Genomic DNA, 20,964 nt, shown 5'->3' with positions numbered 1-20,964 from the left:
CACTGGTGCCTCAGATCCCCTGTCTGCTGGCCTCCTGCTGAGCTCAGTGCCTCACCTGCAGGAGACAGGGCTTTGGGAGGCACTGGGAAGAGGAGGGACTGTTTTTTGGGTGCCTACTCTGCCCTTTCTTTACCCTTAATCCTCACAGCAGCCATATAAGATGGGTCCGTTTACTATCCACCATTTATCCATGAGGTGACTACGCCCCAAGGAGGTTATTTAACTTGCCCAAGGTCGTAAGTGGCAGTGTGGCCACAGAATCTTTGCCAGTCTGATGCTTGAAACTTGTATCGTAACCACCATCCTCAACTCCACATTGCAAAAAGGAACACTCAGAAACTCAGTAGGAAAACTTACGAGTATGGAAACTATTTTGCCATGAGGCGTACATTCTCTGAGGGGCATTTATCTATCCAGACCATCCTCTTTTCATTAGAAATACATAACAGGGGATTAATAAACTTTGGTGATTCAGCCTACAAGGCAGGAGGAAGAGAGCTTTAGGCACAGTTTGGGGGCCACATCTGAGTCACAAGAGCTGCCCTAGTCTGGGGCGTTGATGCTCTTCCCAGTGACTGACAAGCTAAAAGTCACCCAAGGAGCCCCGTGCTCGGGCAGCGGTCAGGGTCATTCTCCATGCATCCTCCGGGAAGCTTGTTTTCCTGGACCTCAGAAGCTAATCACACAGTGAGGCAACCTGTGAGAGACCCTGGCTTCCCCTCCTCCGGGGCCCTCCAGTGTTTTGTTTGGTTGCTGGGTGGAATCCCTGCAGAGAACCACAGTATAACTCTTGTGGTTAGCATGGAGTGTCTTTAGTAGGAAGCAGGGATAGCAGCTGGACCAGCCTGCCTTTGTCAGCATGCAGGCTGGCTCCTTTGCTTTGACAAAGAGAAGTGGTTTGGGACTTTTAAGGAAAAAAAAGGAAAGAAGCAACTATGATTATACTTTTCCAAGCTGCTAATATGTGTATGATAAGGGCAGTGATTTAAAAGGAAAAAAAAATCTTTTAATGGCAGATTCTTGCAGGCCCAGGTCCTGGACAGAGCAGGTATTGTGTGGGTGAACTAGAGGAAGGAATCAGAAACAACTCTGGGCAATGGAATCACTTTGCTTTGGCCCAGATTGGTAATATTTCTGCTGGGTAAATTGTGAGATCAGGGCCCACACTTCTTCCACATTGCTCTTTAACTCTCTCTCTTGAGTTTACCACAGAGAGTGTTGCTTTTAAGATCCTTGTGTGCCTTTCCCAATGCGAGAGCCCTCTGGGCATATGGCGGCTCCTGTGATCCTTCTCTTGCTGGAAGGGACACTGCATAGAAACCTGGTCAAGCGGAGGTTTCCAGGGCTCCTGGTTTTCATTTAGGGTTATTAGCACTGGGCAGACTTATCTTCTTGGCTTTATAGCATAATGGCCTGCAGATGTCTGTGGGATAACTTAAGCCTGCATCACCACCCCCAGATGGACCACCCCTTCACTCTCCCCCTCGTCCCAGCCACAGCATACCTTAGAAATGTAGATCCAGGGGCAGGCTGCTGCTAGAGTTCTTGGACCTCAGAGCTGAGAGGGTCTGCTTCAAAACGTGGCTTTTAAGAAATGCACAGACACACATACGTGTTTGTTTAGACAGAGCCATGTGGGATGTAGGGTTCTCTTCAGTGTTTCCTACAGTGTTCTGATTTGTACTTTGGTGCTTGCACATTTCCTGTTGGATGGCTTAACCGAGGATGGCAAGCAGCCTTCTCTGATCACTTCTAGGAGGGTAATTTGCAGTTATCAGCTGCTGGGGGTCAGGGGGCATCCTTCGTGCTTCCATCTGTAGATCCTGTGGAAAATACCCCCTCCCTGCCTTCGTGACTTCTCTGCAGGATGACTCAGGAAAGAGAAGGATAAGGAAAGAAAGTCAAAGGGACCCCCTAGATAGCTGGTAAACCTGGTTCTGTTGTGCTTTGAAAACAAAGCATTTCTCTTGTCCTCCACAGTGAGGGCATCAGGAAGTAAGCCTCCCCTGGGGACCATGCAGATAAAGGCAGAAAGAGTAGGTCAGATCCCAGAAGATGGGACTTTTCTGATTCAAGAAGTTCAGTATCTTTGTGAGGAACTGCGCCACATGAATGTTGATGCACAGCTTCAGTGTGACAAAGGCTGTTTGTACAATAAATATTGCTGAATCAGTGCTGCCTGTGTGGATGTGTGATGAACTTAATGATGAATAAAAAGTAGGCACAGCCAGGAGTAGTGGCTGTAATCCCAGTTCCTTGGGAAGCTGAGGCAGGAACATTGTTCGAGGCTTGGAGTTTGAGGCCAGCTTGAGCAACATGGCAAGACCCCGTCTGACAAAAAAGTAAAATGGCTGGGTATATTGGAGCATGCCTATAGTCCCAGCTACTTGGAAGGCTGAGGCGAGAGGATCACTTACACCCAGGGGTTTGAGGCCGCAGTGGGCTATGATTGTGCCATTGCATTCTAGCCTGGGCAACAGAGCAAGACTCTATCTCTTAAAAAAAAAAAAAAAGAGAGAAAGTTTCATTTTTAAAAAACATATAAAGTAAGCATAGATGCTAGCGTGTCCCATGGTGAAGTTGAGAACTCCGGTTGGTTGAGGGGGCTGTTTTCTAGAGGGGAGGGCATCTTCTTCAGCCGAGTTGTTTTGATTTCCTACAGTTTAAGAAGGTTCAGGACCATGGAGTTCTAGATTTACTAGGTAAAACTGTTCACTCCTGTCTGTGAAGCTCCAGAATCTATAGATCTTCTGGTTGGCTGGACGCAGAGGTAGTTTCCACATGGCCATCTTTTCCAGCTAGACATGTTAATTACCTGTCTGTCTAGGGAAAGACTCTGTAATGTGTGCCTCTTAGGAGGAGAGTGTTAAATATTTAGTACATATTTGGGAAGAAAGATATAAGCTAAATACGTTCTTAGAATTTCAGCCAGCTACACCTGTGTAAAAACAAACAGAACCTCCATTAGGAATGGAAGTTAAACTGTATCCATTTTGAACTTCAGCATGTCAAAACATTATCATGGTAGTCTAGGTGGATTTTTTTCATTAGCACAGAACTTAGAAAGAAAATTAAATGATGACATTTGGCCAAGGCAAGTAATAATAAAGGAGTGTGTGGTCTTCAACTGTCTGCTAAAGACTTGCTGATCACATTAGGGTTTCTTTTTTTTTTTTTTTTCTTTCAACAACTTTAAGACCGAGTGTCAAGAGAAGCTGGAATAAAGCAGTCACAGTTCTTATTTGTGACAGTGGTCTTTTCCTGTGACTCCATTTCCCTATTATCTGTTTCAGAAACTGTCTGGGCGGAAGATAAATCCAGTGCTCCGGATGTTTGGTCAGTCCATATCGGGAGGCATTGATATGGATGGAAATGGCTATCCTGGTAAGCTGTTTTTCTTTAAAGGCATGTGAGATAAATGAAGATAAATGCATGAAGTAGAATAATTTTCTGTCTGGTTAGCAATCATCACATCTGTTTAGAATTACGACAATTCACACGATAGAATAGGGTGTTTTGCCTGGTGTTCAATTTTAAGGTGAAAATAATGTTGACATTTATTTTGGGGTTTTAAAATGATCTACTCTGAAGGGCTTAGCACTAGGAGGGTGGATTTTTATAGTGGTTTCTGTGGCAGTGATTCTAATGACGAAAAATCGCACTGGCCACATCTAAAATGGTGAATAGTGAAACCTCATGTTTTCCTTTGTATTTAACCACATTCAAAGGCTTCTTACTCTGGGTGGGAAAAGGAGCAGCATCCCCCCCCCCCCCCACCCCCCCCCCCCCCGCCCCTACTCTTGAAAGAAAATGGTGGAGAAAGATTTGGAGTGAAAAGAAAACCACGTCCTCTTGTGTGTGGACAAAGGAGACCTTCACCATTCAAGGCTGTCTGGCTTGACTTTAGGGTTAATTAATGCCTGTGGTAGTTGTGGCTAACTGGATAAAAATACATGATTTCCAACCCAATCCCAAGTGATATCTGGCCTAGGTCAAATTGCCTGGGTAGTGGAGTAGTGGTTCTTCAGGTGTTTCAAGATGGAGTGGGGTCAGGTGAGGAAACAACAGTAAGAATTTGAAAAAAATCCAGAACGGTCATGGAATTCAGGAAACATTTCTCTAAATTTTGTAGTCATCTTGCTTTTGAGAAATATTTCTTTCCACTAAAATTTAAGAAAACTAATGCAGTCTTGTATGAGGACACCACATTATGCACTTTTGTACAGATAGGAGTTTTGGAAATTCCTCAAGACTGCAGAGCCAGGAGGAAGTGTGGGAATAGAAAGAAGTCAGTGTTGAAGCTTTTGTCCCAAGAAAGACCCTCCTGGGCCTTTGTAAGTTTGAGAAAGCAGTTCTTGTTCTGGGCAATTTGTGGCCGTCCCCAAATAATACCTTATATGGGTTTAGCATTTAATATGTACAAAATGCTTCCACATGCAATATGCATCTCACAGTGACCCCGGAAGGGAAGGAGGATAGGGTGTTTTCCCCACTTTATAGACAAGGATGCTGAGACTCAATGTCAGGGGCTGCCCAGAGCCTGCAGTGCACGGGGATCCACCCTTCCCAGTGGTTCAGCTGCTTTTCTGCAAATGTGAAGTAAGCAAGGTGTTCACAGTTCACAATGGATCTGAATTTCTGATCTTGTGTTTTTCATAAGGGAAACTGACAAATTCATCAGATTCTTTTATTTTTAAACATATAGCTCATTTAAAAAGACTATTGAAGAACAAAATTGATAAATACACCCAAGTGGAGAAATTTTAGGAACACTATAATTCATGGATTTGCCATTTGTTTTTCCTTAATGAGGCCATCATATAGATGCTCAATGCATTTAGTGATGTGCAGATTTGGACCCTCTTGGACTCAGATACTTGGTTCTGTGAAGTAGTAGTGGGAACCCCAGGGCCAGGGATTTATATTGCCGGGTTGGGGTGGTAGGGAGAAAGGCATAGAACCACTGGAAGGGTAAATACTTCCTAAACTAAAGTTATTTAGGAGTAAACATTACTGGTTAAACCAGGGTCTTGTTTATAGCTTACCAAGTATTTCATGAATTTACTGACTTAAATTTCTGATTTCATATATTTAGTAAATATTTACTCTAAATCTAGTGAGTACTTAATGAATATGATATAATGACTAGTAAATATTTTCTGATTTAAATGTAATGAAATATTATCAGCCTTTGAAGAAGGCCGTGGGGATGATTATCTTCATTTTACAGACAGGGATACCATGAGATACTCAGGTCACATAGAGTGAGGGGTGGAGGGTGACGATTCCATGTTCTTCAGAACCTAGAGAATTTTCCAAGAGTCACTGAATTCTAGGTATGTCTTTCTCTAATTCACTGACGTCAAAAGAAGTATAAGCCGTATGTATAATCCAAAATATTCCCGTAATTACATAAAATGATAAAAAGGTAAAGTTAATTTTATTAATTGTTTTAGCCCAATATAGCCAACATATTATCATTTCAACATATAATCAATATGAAAGTTATGAGTGAGGTAGTTAATGGTTTTCTGTACTAGGTCTTTGAAATGTGGTGTGTATTTTACACTCACAGCACCTCTCAACTGAGACCAGCCACATTTCAAGGCCCCAGTAGCCTGCGTAGGGATTGGCTGCCGCATGGAAGAGTGTGGCTTCCATTCTTACGAGATCATTGTATAGCCCAGACGGTGGCCGTCAGAGGGCTTTCTGGCCCCAAGGCTGGGCCTCCATCCTTGTGAGCTCATTCCCAGGGAGCTGTTGGGTGTGGGCTTCAGCAAGTTTCTGAACACTGTAAACTTCTCATTTTCAGATGTCACTGTTGGAGCCTTCATGTCCGACAGCGTGGTTCTCCTCAGGTGAGAGGCCTCACTCTTGCTCCTTGCATTGTGCTGTTCAGGGTGAGGGGTGGAGCCATTCGCCATTCATGGACTCTTTCCTCTGTCCTGTTCCTTGTAGGCTGGAGGTGCTTAGTAAGTTGAAATGCTACCTTATTTTCTCATTCTAATTATTCTCTATCCCAGAGTTTCTATCTGTGGCCTTGAATGGCTTGCAGGTATGAGATGGATAGCATCCTGGGAGCTTCCAGGTAGGGGTTGGGGTAGCCTAACTCTCTTAAGCCCTAAAGCTATTTGCCTTTGGCCAAGAACCTTCCATAATATGCCATACAAATATTTTATTATTTCCTGCGGGTGCTGGGAACCACTGTTCGTTTTATCTCTTCATCTGTACACCCTGCATTCTTACCTCCAGTCAGTCCACAACACCCTGGGGACCGGGAGCCTCCTGCCCATTAGACAGCACGTCATTCCCTGTTGGCAGCAGAGGTGAGGGACATGAGCTGAGGCCCAGAGCTTGCTGAGGCCCGTGCAGTCTGGATCTCTCCTACAAAGGCCAGGGGGCCGCCGCCACCACCCGTAAACCCTCTCCAAGTATTTCTAGCTGTATGAGTCAGAGGAGGCAGAATTACACTTTGGAGTGAGAGCCAGTTCTTAGGTTTTGTTAATAACCTGATGGCAGAACTTTCTAAAATAGACTAGTAGGATCTCAGAGCTGGAAGGGATCCCAGAGGCCATGTAGTTCCATACCGCAGATCCTTCTTATCCAGCAGTACCTTCTGCTGGTCTCCACTGCGGGGCCACACAGCCTCCTGTTCTGAGTGAGATGCCCCACGAGTGGGAGCCCAGTTACTTCTAAGGGAACCCACTTGCCCCGGGTAACATTAAATCTTGAATTATTAAAGAGGCAGAAGAGCCTTGAGGTTGAATGTGAACTCAGGGGCCAGGTGGCCAGGTTCCAGCCCTGACTCTGCCCTTCCTAGGTGCGTTTCCCGGGCAAGTCCCCTGACCTTTCTGTTTCAGGATTCGCCTGTTGGCCAGGACAGCAATACAGATGCTCCTTGACTTAGGATGGGGTTATTTCCAGATAAACCCATTCAAAGTCAAAACACGGTATTTTCAACTTAGGACGGGTTTGTCCAGATGTAGCCTCATGGTCAGTCAAGGAGTGTGCTGCATTCCTATGGCTTTGGCACCATTGTGAAGCTGAAAAATCGTAAGTTGAACCATTCATAAGTCAGGGACCACCTGCAGTATGTGTAAAATGTTCGGAACAGTGCCTGGTTTAACTGCTTAATAAATCTTAGCAAGTTTGATGTAAATTGGGTTAAATTTGCCTCCCTAAAATTCTGCTTCTCGGTCTTGTGTCTTTTACATAGCAGCCCTTTAGTATCTGAAGGGGGTAATTGTGTCCCCCAAGTGGCGAGTTCACTAAGATTAAGCCTTCTTGGTTCCTGTAGTTATTTCCCATGTGACTGGATTTTCACTTTCTTTATCAGCCCTTCCTCTGGATAAAACAGCTTTTGTGGCTCCAAATGATTGAGGATAGATTTGTGAAGCTGGTTGCTCTAGTTAGTGCTTTCATGATGTCATCTTTGCTCTCTTCATTATCCTGAGCGTCTTAATTTGGTTTGTCAGGATTCTTCTCAAATAAAACAAACACACTCCTCAACTTTTCACAGTTGAAAACAGGCTTTTTTTTCTTCTTCTTCTTTTCTTTTTTTGAGATGGAGTCTTACTCTATCACCCAGGCTGGAGTGCAGTGGTGTGATCTTGGCTCACTGCAACCTCCGCCTCCTGGGTTCAAGTGATTCTCCTGCCTCGGCCTCCTGAGGAGCTGGGATCACAGGTGCACACCACCATGCCTGGCTATTTTTTAAATATTTTTAGTAGAGATGGGATTTCATCATGTTAATCATGCTGGTTTCGAACTCCTAATCTCGTGATCCGCCTGCCTTGGCCTCCCAAAGTGCTTGGATTACAGACGTGAGCCACCACACCCGGTCCAACAGGCCCTCTTAAAACCGGGGCCATCTGGCTGAAGGTCCATCATATAGACTCTGCTTTCTCATCATTCTTGTATTTTTAAATCTTCCTGCTGTGAGCTTCAATCCAAAGGGGATTTTCTTTTTCTCTTCTTCATGGTGAGGGACAGCCTTCTCCAGGAGTTTGCTCACATATGGAGGTAAAGTAAAGTAAGGCAGTTACACAATGGGTGGGAGACCCCAGACTCCAGCCTGGGATGGAGGGTTGAATCTGGTGAGTTGGAGCTCAACAGGGACAAATGTAAAGTTCTTCAAGAAGAACTCCAGGGAGAGCACATATCAAGAGAAGAGACCTAGGAGAGGAGCCTGGGGAGCCCCGCTCTGAACAAGAGGCCAAGAGAAGGCCCAAGAAGAGTGGTTGGGCCATGACAGCTGTAGAGGAGCATGCAAGGATGTTGTGGTCACAGTCATCCATTCTCTTATTCATTCAGCTAAGGTACATTGACCTGCTGAGATGCTGCTGTGCATCACATCCTGGGGATTTGATGGGAACCTGATCTTGACTGTGACCTTAGATTATAGCCAGGGAGCCATAGGCAACCAATGTTTGGTAAGCTCCTACCGCCTGCCTGGCATGGTGTGAGCACTTCACGTGTGTTCATTCTTTGTTGTTGTTTTCTTTCTGTATTAAGGTAGAATGCAATTGCATACAATAAAATGCACTAATTTGAGTGTATGACTCCATGAGTTTTGACCACTGCATACATTGTGTGACTACCACCCCACCACAATAAAGAATACTTCTATCACCCCAGAGAGTTTCCTTGTGCCTCTGTCTAGTCAGACCCCTCTCCTGATAGACAACCACTGTTCTGACTTCTATCACCATAGATCCATCTTGCCCATTGTAGAATTTCGCATTGGTGGGAATATACAGTATGGACTCTTTTGTTTCTGGCCTCTTTCAATCAGTGTGATGCATTTGAAATTTGTTCATGTTGGCGTGTTGCTTGTTTTTCCCCTTACTGAGTGGCATTCCATTGACTGAATATCTTTGAGTTTGTTCATCCATCTTCTTGTTGACGGAACACATGATAACTCTTAGTCTTCTTAACAATCCATGACATGAGTGGGGCTGTTATCCCCATTTTATGGGTGAGGAGACTAAAGACATGCAGTTCTTATTAATATAAAAGGGAAGGTGATTCCACATGGTGGTAGGTGCTATGAGGATTATAAGGCAGGGTTACTTGGTCGGGCAGTGGCGTCAAAGTCAGCAGGAAGGGCCAAGCAGAGTGAGGCCTGAGACTTGTCGGAGGTGGCAGGGAGAGGTCAGGGGTGCCATTGGCCATGGTGGCTCTAGAGAAGTGATGGGACAAAAGCCAGATGGCAGTAGGTGGGTGAGAGAAGAAGCAAGAAAAGAGAGTGACTCCTGACTGCCTCTCCAGAAGCTTGGCTGCAAAGGAGCAAATGGGACCAGCAGGTAGTTCAGGGAGGTGTTTTAAGGATGGGAGGCTCTGGATCAGTGATTAGGCCAAGAACATCTTTGAGCCATTTTCTGGTCTCCCAAGTCCCTTACCCTCTTGGAAGAGATCAGAGGGGCTTCAACCTCAGCTTCACCCTAATCTATGTGAACCCTGATGCCCTGACCCTATGCCTAACCCCAAGGGTCCTGGAGAGGTTGAAGAGACAAGAGGGAGGATGGGAGGCTGCTCCAGGGATGAGGGATGGGGGGATGAGGTTGGTGAGAGTGATAGAATTCAGTACACAGGCTGAGGATGAGGGGCCCTCATCTTCTGAGACAGGCCCCAAGATAGGAATAAGGTCAGGGCAAGGTTCACTTCGGGATGTGGATGAGGATGAAGTAGAGGGTGACCACCCTGGTCTATTCCAGGAGGACAAGGGAATCAGGGAGAGCAGAGAAGGCTTCAAAGAAAAGCTAGAGCCCCTCAGAGAGGAAGCAAGGTGGGGCAGGAAAAGGAGTTGCTGAGCATGCTGCGTAGGAGCATGGGAGACACCCAGCAGGTTGGGTGTCTGCAGGGGCAGCCATTGATAAAGTCCCAGGATTCAGCTGAGCAACAGTGAACTAGAAGGCCTGGAGGCATCAGCTGACTGTGTTAAGTAGGGGCTTGGCTCAGTCTGGCCTAACTGACAGTTAGATTTTGAGTTACTTTAGGTTTTGGGTGGGACTAGAAAAGCAGGGAGGGCTAGGAGACCATGCATGTACACGGACACATAGATACGTACTGCCCATCGTTTCTAACCCTCCTAAGGGCAGGAGGCTAGAGGTGCGTGGGTTAGGAATGCTATGGGCTGCAGCTAAGAGAAAACCTGACTGAGGCTTTCAACTGTATGACCCCAAATTAGCTCCCTGGAGGTAGGTGGCCCTAGGGCTGGCTTAGTAGCCTAACAGTGTCACCAGGGGTGAAGGCTCTTTGTCTGTCCTTGCCTTGCAGAAGGCCAAGGCACCTTAAGCAACGTATCAAAGGGCATCCCAACTGGTTGTATTATTTACCTGGAAGTGAAGTGTCAGGATTTGAACTGTCAGCTATCAGGGAGAAGTGTTCCAGCCACCAGCTTCTTAAAAAAAATAAAAGCCCTGAAAGCACTTGTGGTGCTGTCCTTGGGTGCCCCTTTGCTTTTATCTCAGAAGCTGGCACATTTGTAGGCAGGACTGTGAGACGCAGTCTCCCCTGCCCCCAGGAGTGTGGCTAGCCCACTCTGCCCTCAGGAAGTTTGCTTCCCTCAGATTAGCTCCGGGGCAGGTCCTGTGTCAGGGTGATAGGCACACGGTGCTCTCCCATTGGAGGTCACAGGAAGTGATCAGAGAGGTCTCTGAAAGATTTCTGCGTTTTTCTTCATCCAAAAACAATACTTGGAGTTGAAACAAAAAGGTTGAAGGGAACTGATCTGACAGCTGTGGGAAGGAGATGTACCTGTGAGGGTCCCTGTGGTCCATTTCAAAGGATACTGTTTTTCCGTCTTCCACTGAGGTCACTGTGTCTGGGCTGCCCATGTCTGTTTCCTGCTTGCTGCACTGTCTTCTGCAGAGCTCTTCTGTGAGAGGAGGACTTGGCCTCCTCCCTGATGAGTGGCCCCTGGGGATGATGGGGCAGGCTAGGCTTTTCTTCTGTACCATGACCAGGCACGTGAGGGACCAGGCAGGGTGGAGACTGGCTCTCCACGGTACCTCTGCCCATCTGTGAGGCTTTGGACACTTGTGGTTTTCAGTCTCCTGGGCTGGAGTAAAATTTGTACTTATTTAACAAGGGTTTTTGCACATTTATTATGGGAACAAGAGGATGAATTCACTGGATCCCAGCCCTTGCGGGTGCTGCAGCCTGGTGGGGCAGGTTTGGAAATAGACAATAACTCTTCACCTTAGTAAGTGGGGGCCAGAGGTGTGTGTATAGAGCTGGAAGCACAGAGAGGGAGGATGCCTAACTGTCAGGGGTACTAGGGAAGGCTTCCTCAGGGTGGGAACATTTGAGCTGGCTGTTGAAAGGTCGATGGGGTTTTATAGGTTGTCCATTGGCATCTGCACAATCACATTGGCCAGGGGTAAGATATCCACTTTCTGATTTAGTTCTAGTATCCTATAAGGATGAACCCAGAAGCAAATGGAAAGACTAAGGTGTTGGTCTTCTTTCAGGCACTGCTATTGTCTGACTTCCATTTGTCCTGTGGCCAGATTTGCTCTGGGAGTCCTGCAGTTCCACTGCATCTGTCACCACTACTCTCTGTTGACCCGATCTCCCGGCATGGTGGCAGCAGTGGAGTCCCCTCACCCCATCTATGCCTCGTGTCTCTTCACTTCCTTTGTTCACCCAGATTTTCCTTAACGCTTTCTTCCTTTGGGGTTGGTGTGGGTCATCATTCCCATCCGCCCTGTCACCCTGGGCTCTCTTTGAGGGATCATTGTACACAGGGGGGTCATTGTTCTCAAGCCACGAATGCCCCTTAATCTTGTTGTGTCACCCCAGTGGTGTGAAGGCTGGGGTTCCTTAGAGATAAAAGGGTTTCTCTGTGAGGCCTGGAGGGAAAAGGTTGAGTGGTAGCTTAGGTGAATGCTGCCTGAGCAGATGTCTGCAGTGGGAGCAGAATGGTGTTATTTACTCTTAATTTTTGTGGGATGTCCCTGGGGAGCCCAGGGGTGCTGTCCATTCATCAAGCACTGAGGGATGGTCCATGGCAAGGAGGAGAGTGTGGCTATTTATTGAGTTTCATTTGGTTTTGAGACTGGGCAGGTTGATTTCTTCTGCTCTGAAGCACTTTGCTATTACCAGCTGCGACTCTACTAATGAAGTTCTTTTAGAAAAATACCCAATGAATTGGTGGAGGTAAATGAAGGAGGAGGTTTGATCAACTGGATGGGGCTAGAACATTGCAGTTCATGCTCATAATGGCAGCAAATGCTTGAGGGAATACTCGAGTATGCATCTCTTTTTTGAATCATGGCATCTGCTTTAGGAAATCCTCTTAAATGTATTCTTATCTCCCTAATAAAACGGAAATCAGAACTTAATTGGTAAAATTTTAAATAATTATCCAGCATCTGGTGGTTCATTTATGGCTTCAACCAGATGTGTTTTATTAACAATAAACTTGCTTTTATTATTGGGACGCTAACTATTAATTTACTAGGCCATATGCCACTTCTAAAATCAGAAAAAAATGCTCACAGAACATACTAGCCCTTCTCTCTTGGGATATTTCATGCTTTAAGTAAATCCTGGGTTGAAGGCCTAGGATTTATCCTGTTGGTCTAGTTCTTGTTTGATTCTGAGAACTGCTCCTTACCATGACTAAGTCACCTTCCTCTCTTGCCCTGCAGAGCAAGGCCTGTCATTACGATGGATGTCGCCATCTTCCTCCCAGGCTCCATCAACATCACGGCGCCTCAGTGTCACGACGGACAGCAGCCTGTGAACTGCCTGAACGTCACCACCTGCTTCAGCTTCCGTGGCAAACACGTTCCAGGAGAGATTGGTAATGAGCCACCAAGTCAGGGCTCAGGATACCTGTTTAGCTGGAGTGGGCTCATGAGATATTTCCGATGTTTCCTGTCGCTGTTCCTCCCAGCTGGTTTTGCAGGCAGCAGGCACACAGGCTGGACATCCTTTCCCTCTGAGGTTCCTCCCCTTCTCTTTCCTGCTTATCAACATGTTTCTTTTTCTTTTGAGACGGAGTCTCGCTCTGTCACCCAGGCTGGAGTGCAGTGGCCGGATCTCAGCTCACTACAAGCTCCACCTCCCGGGTTTACGCCATTCTCCTGCCTCAGCCTCCCAAGTAGCTGGGACTACAGGCGCCCGCCACCTCGCCCGGCTAGTTTTTTGTATTTTTTAGTAGAGATGGGGTTTCACCGTGTTAGCCAGGATGGTCTCCATCTCCTGACCTCGTGATCCGCCCGTCTCAGCCTCCCAAAGTGCTGGGATTACAGGCGTGAGCCACCGCGCCTGGCCTCAACATGTTTCTAATAACACACAACCTCCAGCTCTAGGACAAATAATGTTGGACCCCAAACATTCTTTCTCCAAATACGAGGGCCAGACTGAAGCCTCATTGGACCACAGGTCGTATGGGACTGGCGGAGATATAGTGCCCGGAGCCTGGCCATTATGGAACGTTCGAGTACTCAGAAAGCAGAAGTGATAGGACTTTTGAGGCTCCTCACTGAGCTTGTAGCATCAGCCAGATGTCAGGGGGCTTATAACATTTACTATGGAATTAGAGACCAAAGACGGTCTCTAATGACGGATGGTGGGATTGGGATTCTGGTGTTACAGAGACTTAGGTTTCCAAAAGAGGGGTGCTGCTTTGGCAGCTCAGAATTGAAAAGATGCCGGCATTGTCCTGACAGCTGGTAACTGTCCCTGCCATTTGTCTGGGGAAAACTGACTTGCTAGCCTAGCTCTAGAGGCTGGATTAAACCCCAGAACAAGATAGGGCCAGTGTTGATTAGAATTCAGAGCACGTGGTCACCTGAAGGAAATGAATCTGGAGCTTTATGCATATTACTAGGTGCTTCATTTTTATTTAAAAGGCTGATTTAATAATAGAAAGAAAAACTCCAGGCAAACGAAAACATCAGCAGGGACCTGGACCTACTGACGTTCTTAGATATTTTTAATGTCGTGAGTGACTCCTTATGCTACTTACAGTGTAGCTCCTGGCCTAGCAGTGTCAGCCTCACTGGGAACTTGTTAGAAATGCAGGACTTTGGGCCCTACTTTGGATTTCTGAATCAGCATCTGCATTTTTGCAAGAGCCCCACAAGATTCCTGTGAGAAGCACTGCTCTGGAGCACACATGTGTGCACACACGCCCACTCATGCAAAAATGTTTACATGAGCTAGTTCATTCCTCAGCCACACCTCAAATGTTCTACCTTATTTAATATGTTGATCCTTCTTGGCTAACTGTCTCATTGGCAATTTCTCTTGATCTTTAGGTGTATTGAATAAGCTCAACGATTAAACATATTTATTTATATCATTTTTTAAAAAGAGCTTAGAAATTTCGACATTGAATGAAACCATACAATAAAGCTTGGGAATTGGTTAGTGAGGGAGGATTAACAATATTTTCTTGTGTAGCTCAGTGAGAAAGAGCAACTCACTCAAGATCACACAGCTGTTGTTGAAGCCAGGAGTTGAATTTGTATTTTGTGATACTTTTGCTTTCTAACAACTGTTTCTCACCACCTCCCTAATTGTTTAAGAAAGGAAAAAAGCTTTCTGATAGTTCTGGGACTCCTGTGTCCTCCACATAATTAGGCGGTCTGTCTTCTGTCCAATGCCAGCTCATGATATAGTTGGACTCTATTAAAAAACATTTTTAAAGAATGAAGGTGAATTTTGATACACCTAAGAATGAGAATTATTCTAGAACTCTCAAAAAGGGCAAACGATTGATCGTTTCTGTGTGTGTTCATTTGACAAATGCTTATTGTGTATCCACATGTGCTGGGCACTGGAGATGACAGTCCTGTCCTCATGGAGCTTCTAAAGGGAGTTACCCAGAGTTTCTACTATTTTGGCCTTGAAGCAGTATTAGGCAACTTTCACTTCTCGCTGCTGTGAAAGTGAAGGTAAATTGGTGTAACTGAAGCAAAGAAGAAACCAAGATGCAAGTTAGAGCAAGAGTGATTCAGAGCATGAGGCAAGTGGTGGCGCAAACTCTGATTTGAAGGTTCATGAGCTGAGTGCAGAGGAGGTGTGGGTGCCTCCTCATGCTGTTCCTGACCAGTGGCTCTTTCTGGGGCCCCATCTAGCGTGAGCCTTTCACAGACTGCTAAGCACAATTAGAATGAAGGTCTAGGCTTAGCCATAGCCTCAGAAATGTTGGGGCAAAGTGGCAGAGGCAGGCAGTTCGATGGCATCTTGTACTGTACCTTGTGGGCAATGCGGAGCAACTTGGCTGATATCCGACGTGAGGTGGGGCCCATTCAGCACCCGTGCACCCTCCCATTAATTTCCCTTCCCTGTCCTCCATCTGCCACATGCGTTCATAGATAAAGTCAAACATTCCTTTACACTCTAAGGGTGTGTTTCCCCGACAGTCAGACTTAAAGGGGATGGTAACTGGAGAATTTTGGTATCTCAATATAACAAGGCAATGCAGAAAATTACTCATCACCAACATGTTTCTGTCACTTTCTCTGGCATTCATATCTCAATCTTTGCAGTAGAAAGAGAAATGCAGAAATCTGCCAAAAAATATGCTGGCAGTGAAATGGAGAGTTTGGGGAGGGAGAAGTGGGCAGGCCTTATGGAAATGTGATAGGAAATGAGGTGGAGATGAAAGGTCAGGTAGCTGTGGGGGTCCAGCTGTGGGTGAGGTGTCCTAGAGTTCAGCAAGGAAGGCAGCCTCTTGGCTCTGCACAGTTGGGAAGGTCAGTCTTCAGATGGAGGAAGGATGGGCACTTCCAGGACACAGATACCCTCCACTCCCCTCCCCTCCAGGCTCGGCAGAGGGTGCTGGTCAACTCTGTGTCATCTCCAGGCCTCCGCATCAGGAACCCACAACTGGGACACCAGGTTACCAGCCTTCCTACTCTCTGTGCTGGCAGCTGCAGAGGAACCATGTGGATGATGACTTTGTCCATGGAATGCCTGGTGAATGAGTGCCAGCCCTGGGCAGGCCTTCCAGGCACCTCTCAATGGCTGCATATCCTGGGCCGAGTTTGTTAGCAGAATGGTTGCATTTGGGCAGAGCAATACACAGATACCTGTGGTGGGCTAGGTACCATTGTCAGAAGTGGTATCTTCTGTGGCATTTATCTGCTGCCATCTTCAGCCACATGACCTGCCCTCTGAGGGTGGTTTTGAGAGCCATAAGCAGTTAATGTTAGTCTTGTGCCTTTAGTTTCTTCTTCTCTACCTGGCAGTGTTCAAGCCTATGTACAGAGAAGGGTCACCAACTGCCTCTTCATTTCCTGCCTTAGAAATGAGAGACCACAGTGCCTACTTGGTCATGGGAGTATTCAGAACCAGCTCATTCGCGGGACACAAGCTGCTGTGGCCTCTGGAAATACTGTAGGAAATACAGACTTTCTCTGTAGGAGGTGAATCTGCCTTGGCCTCTGAAACAGGCAGAGTCCAGTCAGGAAAACAGAAACCCTGCCAGTTATTTTAACAGAAGACATTTAGCACTGGGAATGGGTTAAACAGGTCATGGAGGACCTGGGAGTAACTGCAGGAAGCAGCTGCCGCCTCCAGGTCTGCACCAGTGGATCTCAAAGTGTGGTCCCAGACCAGCTGCATCAGCATCACCTGGGATCTCGTTAGATATGCAAATTCTGACCAGAAACTCTGAAGGTGGGACGCAGCATCTGTGTTTTTACAAGCCTCCAGATGGGTTCCATTTGAGAACGCTGGTCAAGGTTACACTTGCGGTTAACTACTTCCTTGGGGTTATCAAGGAACCTGTGAGCTCAGAGAAGGGGCCCTGTGGAGCTAGGACCTGACCCTCTGAGGAGGGGGCTGGTGCTGCTGATCTCTCTGAGGGGGTGCAATGAGGCTGGCTCTGGGAGAATGGGGGAAGTCTGAAAACTAGAATTAACTGCTGTTGGGACCAGCTGCCATGAGAAACTGTTGCTGGGATAAGCTGCTAGGAATAGGAAGCAGGAAGGAAGGAGCGAGTCCCTTTGCCCTCCTCCAGCCTTGCAGGCTCCCTCCGATGCTCCATATTAGCAGAGCCTCACAGGGAGCCTCTGGCAAAACAAATGAGGTTTGCAGGGTTCCAGTCGCAGTGTCACAGGGCAGAGTAGGGAAGGGTAGGTTGGAGCTGAGGACAACAGCTTCATAAACCAGCACAGCGAGCATCCAGTTACATCGAGTTGCTGAATCCCTATTGGGTCATTCAATCAAATAATAATAATCAAGGTCCTACAGAGTGCCAGACACCCTACTTAGCTTGGGGCACGGAGCAGTGAACAGGACAGGCAAAGTCCTTGCCCTCATGGAGCTGGCATCCTAGTGGGAGGGGGGCAGGCAGACCGGACAAAAACAACCAGCTGCTCCCTTGCTCGCTCTTCTAGATGAGTTCCGGGTGCCTTGTGTGGCGTGCACTGAGCTTAGCACTGGGACACAGACACAGACTTCTCCCTCTGACTGTGGGCTCCTCCAGGAGTAGGTTTACAACATATTTCATAAAGCACTTTAAAATAGGAGTTCTGCCTGTCCCTAATAGTATTATTAATCTCTTCATTCTTGGCCTGGGAACAGCCTGTGGCCTCTTGGAGCCTCCTAGCTAGCACAGGTGAAGGTGGTGAATGCTTTGCCCAAGGGGACCCTGCCCCTCACCCATGGGCGGTGCTTGTACCTACTCACTAGCCAGGCTGAAGCCTAAACTTGCTTGTCAATCCCTGGAGGCTGGGAATCAAGCTGGCAGTTCTGGGCTCTCACCAGAGTGTGAAACGAAAACCAGGAAGGGACTCTCTGAGTGATTGCATTTTGCACCCTGACCCAGTGCTCCTGTGTTTCCATGGTTCTCAGCCTGAAAAAGCTGTGAGCAAGTGGAATACCTGCCCTGCCTCCAGACACACAACTGAGCCCAGGTCCTGAGAGATGGCACCAAGGTCATCCACACTAATAGAAATAGAGTTGAAACCAGGTGACTTGTTTCCGAAGCCTTCCTCTGTCTTTAGCGGTGCATTTTTGCTTGGGAGAATGTTTGCACACAGCATTCTGAGCTCCTTCTGGTCTCTTGAGTAGCATCGAAATGGGATAATGAGGTAAATCCATTTGAGGTGGGGAATGGGCAGCCTAGTCTAATAATTCCTACCTCATTCTTTTGCAGGACAGAATTTAGGAAAGCTAGTAAAGTTTCCCCCTCTCATGGGAAACTCTAAGGGAAGCTCAGAGTAACTCGGGAAGGAAAATTTGTTAGAATTTCACAGCTGAAATCTTGTTCTGATGGAGAGCGGGAATTAATCAAAACTTGCTGGGAGAGACCAGAGCCAGAGTTGATGAGAGACAGCTGGCTCCCTCCTGGCCCAGGCCCACGCAGGGGGTCCCCTCGGGAAGCAGCTGGGGGCAGGGCAGGGAGGTGGCTGAAAGTATTACTCGGGGCTGATCAGCTTTTCCATCACCATGACATCATTCGACATGGCAGGGACACAAGCTGCCAGAAGGAAAAACCTAAAGATGTGAAATGTGCTGTTGGAGCAGGCCCTAATCAGAACCAGCACCCTCCCAGGGACAGACCGGGGCTGGCCAGGCTGGCTTGCATCAGGGCTGGCTGTGGGCAGCTCAGACAGCCTGATGCACCCACCTTCCCAGGGCCCTGACCGCGGAGCCCAGGCAGCTGATCAGCTGCTTCCCGGACATGTCCTCTGCTTCGCTTTCCACTAGACCCTTTACCAGTGGGTGCTGGTAAAACTACCTGTTGCCCTCAGGGCTTTGGAATGAGTGGTCAGCATTTCTTCTTGCCTCCTCAGGCAGGGTTTCTCATTGTGACTCTTGCCTTCTTCTAGAGGACAGAGTCTGATATAGAACTAACTTCCTTTGGGGTAATTTAAAATGTCAAAATTTAAATCAAGGAAAAGTACTAAGTAGGCAGTTCTAGAGATGAAATGCTTCCAGAATGATTGCACTTGGTGAATTGGATAATTCGTTATGTCTGTGACTGTATGTCTTAACATTGTAGAGAAATCTGAAAGGTTAATGTGCTGGCATGCACACACCCTGCTTGAGTGGAGCAGCAGTTGCCTTGTCCTCAGCTCAGTTTCTGTGAACTGTGGGTTGTTTCTGTCTCCCTTGAGTTGCAAGAGATCAGTACTTCCGGATCGGTACTTCTACAGTGAGATGAAACTTTGGAGGAGTAAAGTTGGTGTTTGTAAATTGCCTAGCACAGTGCTTGGCACACATTGCAGGTTGAATTTATTCGCTTTTCCTGATTTACCCTGTGTTAATATGGGTTCTCCCCAAAACAGAGCCTGGGTCAAGGATCTGAGTGCATGTGGTTGATACACAAATGATCCCAAGAAGTACCAGTCAGGAAATGGGACAGTGAGACAGGAAAGGAAGGCAGCCACAGACCTCAGGCTTCTCCAGAGAAACAGAATGGAGACAGAAAGAAATGGATTAGTTGGTTGATTTTCAGGAATTGGGTTAGGAGATTATGAGGTCTGGGAAGTCTGAATTTTTCAGGGCAGGCCAGTAGGCTGGAGACTCAGGGAAGAGCTGATGCTGCAGCTCAAGTCTGAAAGCAGTCTAAAAGCAGTTTGTTTTTTTGGGAACCTTAGTCTTTTAAAGTCTTCACCTGATTGGATGAGGCTTGCCCACATTTTGGAGGGTAATCTACTTTATTCAAAGTCTACTGATTTAAATGTTAATCTAATCTAAAAAACATACCTTCTCAGTAACATCTAGATTGCTGCTTGACCAAATTCTGGGTACTGTGGCCCAGCCAAGTTGACACATAAAATTAACCATCAGAGCAGACAAATAGAGGGTGTATTACCGAGCAGGTTACCACTGTGGGCAGGTGGAGCTCAATCCTGCTGGAGAACCCTGGGAGTCAGTGTACACCGTGCCCCAGAGTTACCCCCCATCAAGGGGCGAGGGAGCTGGGGCCCTGCGTTATGGAGGGCTGCTCTGGGGACTGGAGTTCCCTGGCACTCCTGGCTTGCCATGCACATGGACAGAGCCACTAGAGGAAGCCCTCAGGAGAAGAGAGGCAGGCACTCGCTGTTGCAATTTGGGCCGGACAACAGAGAAATGATAAAAGCCAAGAGGATATGGGTGGGGGAGCAATACCATCTGTTCCATCTTCCTGTGTTCCTTTCCACCCAGGTTTTCTCTGAGCTCAGCTAGTTCATCTCTGGCAAGATAGTCCAGTCTCGCTGTTCTCTCCATTGTCTCCCTTCCTGAGGGAAGGCAGCTGTGGTTCTTTCACCTGGAAAAGAGGCTGGTCAGGGGACCCCGAGGAGAGTCTGCTCAGCAGCTGCCTCCACCACATTGCTTCACTCAACTGTGGCCTCTGGCTTGTCTTCCAGCAATGTGCATCTCTAGCCATGACCTTGCTTAAACAAACTTGGAAATTCTCTTCGTTTAACCTTTCTTACTTCTGGGCAGTTGTTCAGGGAAGTTGTGATCAGTAGAAAGTAAATTGGCCAGATCTCTGCACTTGTTTGGACCTGCTATCCATGCATTCAAAAAAATGGGAGGTTTTGGTCAAGTAATGTACAACATGCAGCAAGAACAAGTGTGGCAAGAATAGCCTGGCACCAGAGATCAAGGGAGTTCTGGATTCAGCTCTTTGGTGGGTGGTTCTCTGGCCTGGAGCAAGTCTTGTTCCCTTTTGGGGCCTCAGTTCCCCCATCTTAAAAAATGAAGGTTTTTGAGCTTAGTGGTCTCCAGGATTGCCTCAAAGCTTTGCCAGTCTGAATCTATCCCTTTTCTTGCTGTTGTCCCCATTGGAGTTGGTGTGTGACACTTGCACAGGTACCAGTGTTTTCTGTGTGGGAGCACTTTCCTATATGCATTATTTTCTTCTTAATAATGACACCTCCTGAGAGTATCCAGGTCTCAGGTCCCTTCTGGTGACACAGCCTTGCCTTGTAAGTCAACTGTTTGCTGGTGTTAAACAAGTTGGGGCAGACGGCTCTGCTGACTAGGAATTTGCCAGCTCGGCAT

The 20,964-nt window shown here is 47.0% G+C and overlaps 1 protein-coding gene across 1 annotated transcript in view; it reads left to right on the top strand.

Moving 5' to 3' along the window:
- The window catches only part of ITGA9 (integrin subunit alpha 9), a 381,793-nt gene that overhangs the window by 80,575 nt on the left and 280,254 nt on the right, over nucleotides 1-20,964 (top strand). Inside the window, exons 12-14 of the mRNA XM_023187614.2 lie at nucleotides 3,294-3,384; nucleotides 5,813-5,858; nucleotides 12,657-12,811. Coding sequence (XP_023043382.2) covers nucleotides 3,294-3,384; nucleotides 5,813-5,858; nucleotides 12,657-12,811 — 292 coding nt within the window. The remainder of the gene's footprint in view (nucleotides 1-3,293; nucleotides 3,385-5,812; nucleotides 5,859-12,656; nucleotides 12,812-20,964) is intronic.

Source organism: Piliocolobus tephrosceles, chromosome 2, assembly GCF_002776525.5.
Source record: "Piliocolobus tephrosceles isolate RC106 chromosome 2, ASM277652v3, whole genome shotgun sequence".
NCBI lineage: Eukaryota > Metazoa > Chordata > Mammalia > Primates > Cercopithecidae > Piliocolobus > Piliocolobus tephrosceles.
Note: the sequence above shows the minus strand (reverse complement) of the source record. Positions and strands in the feature narration are given on the sequence as shown.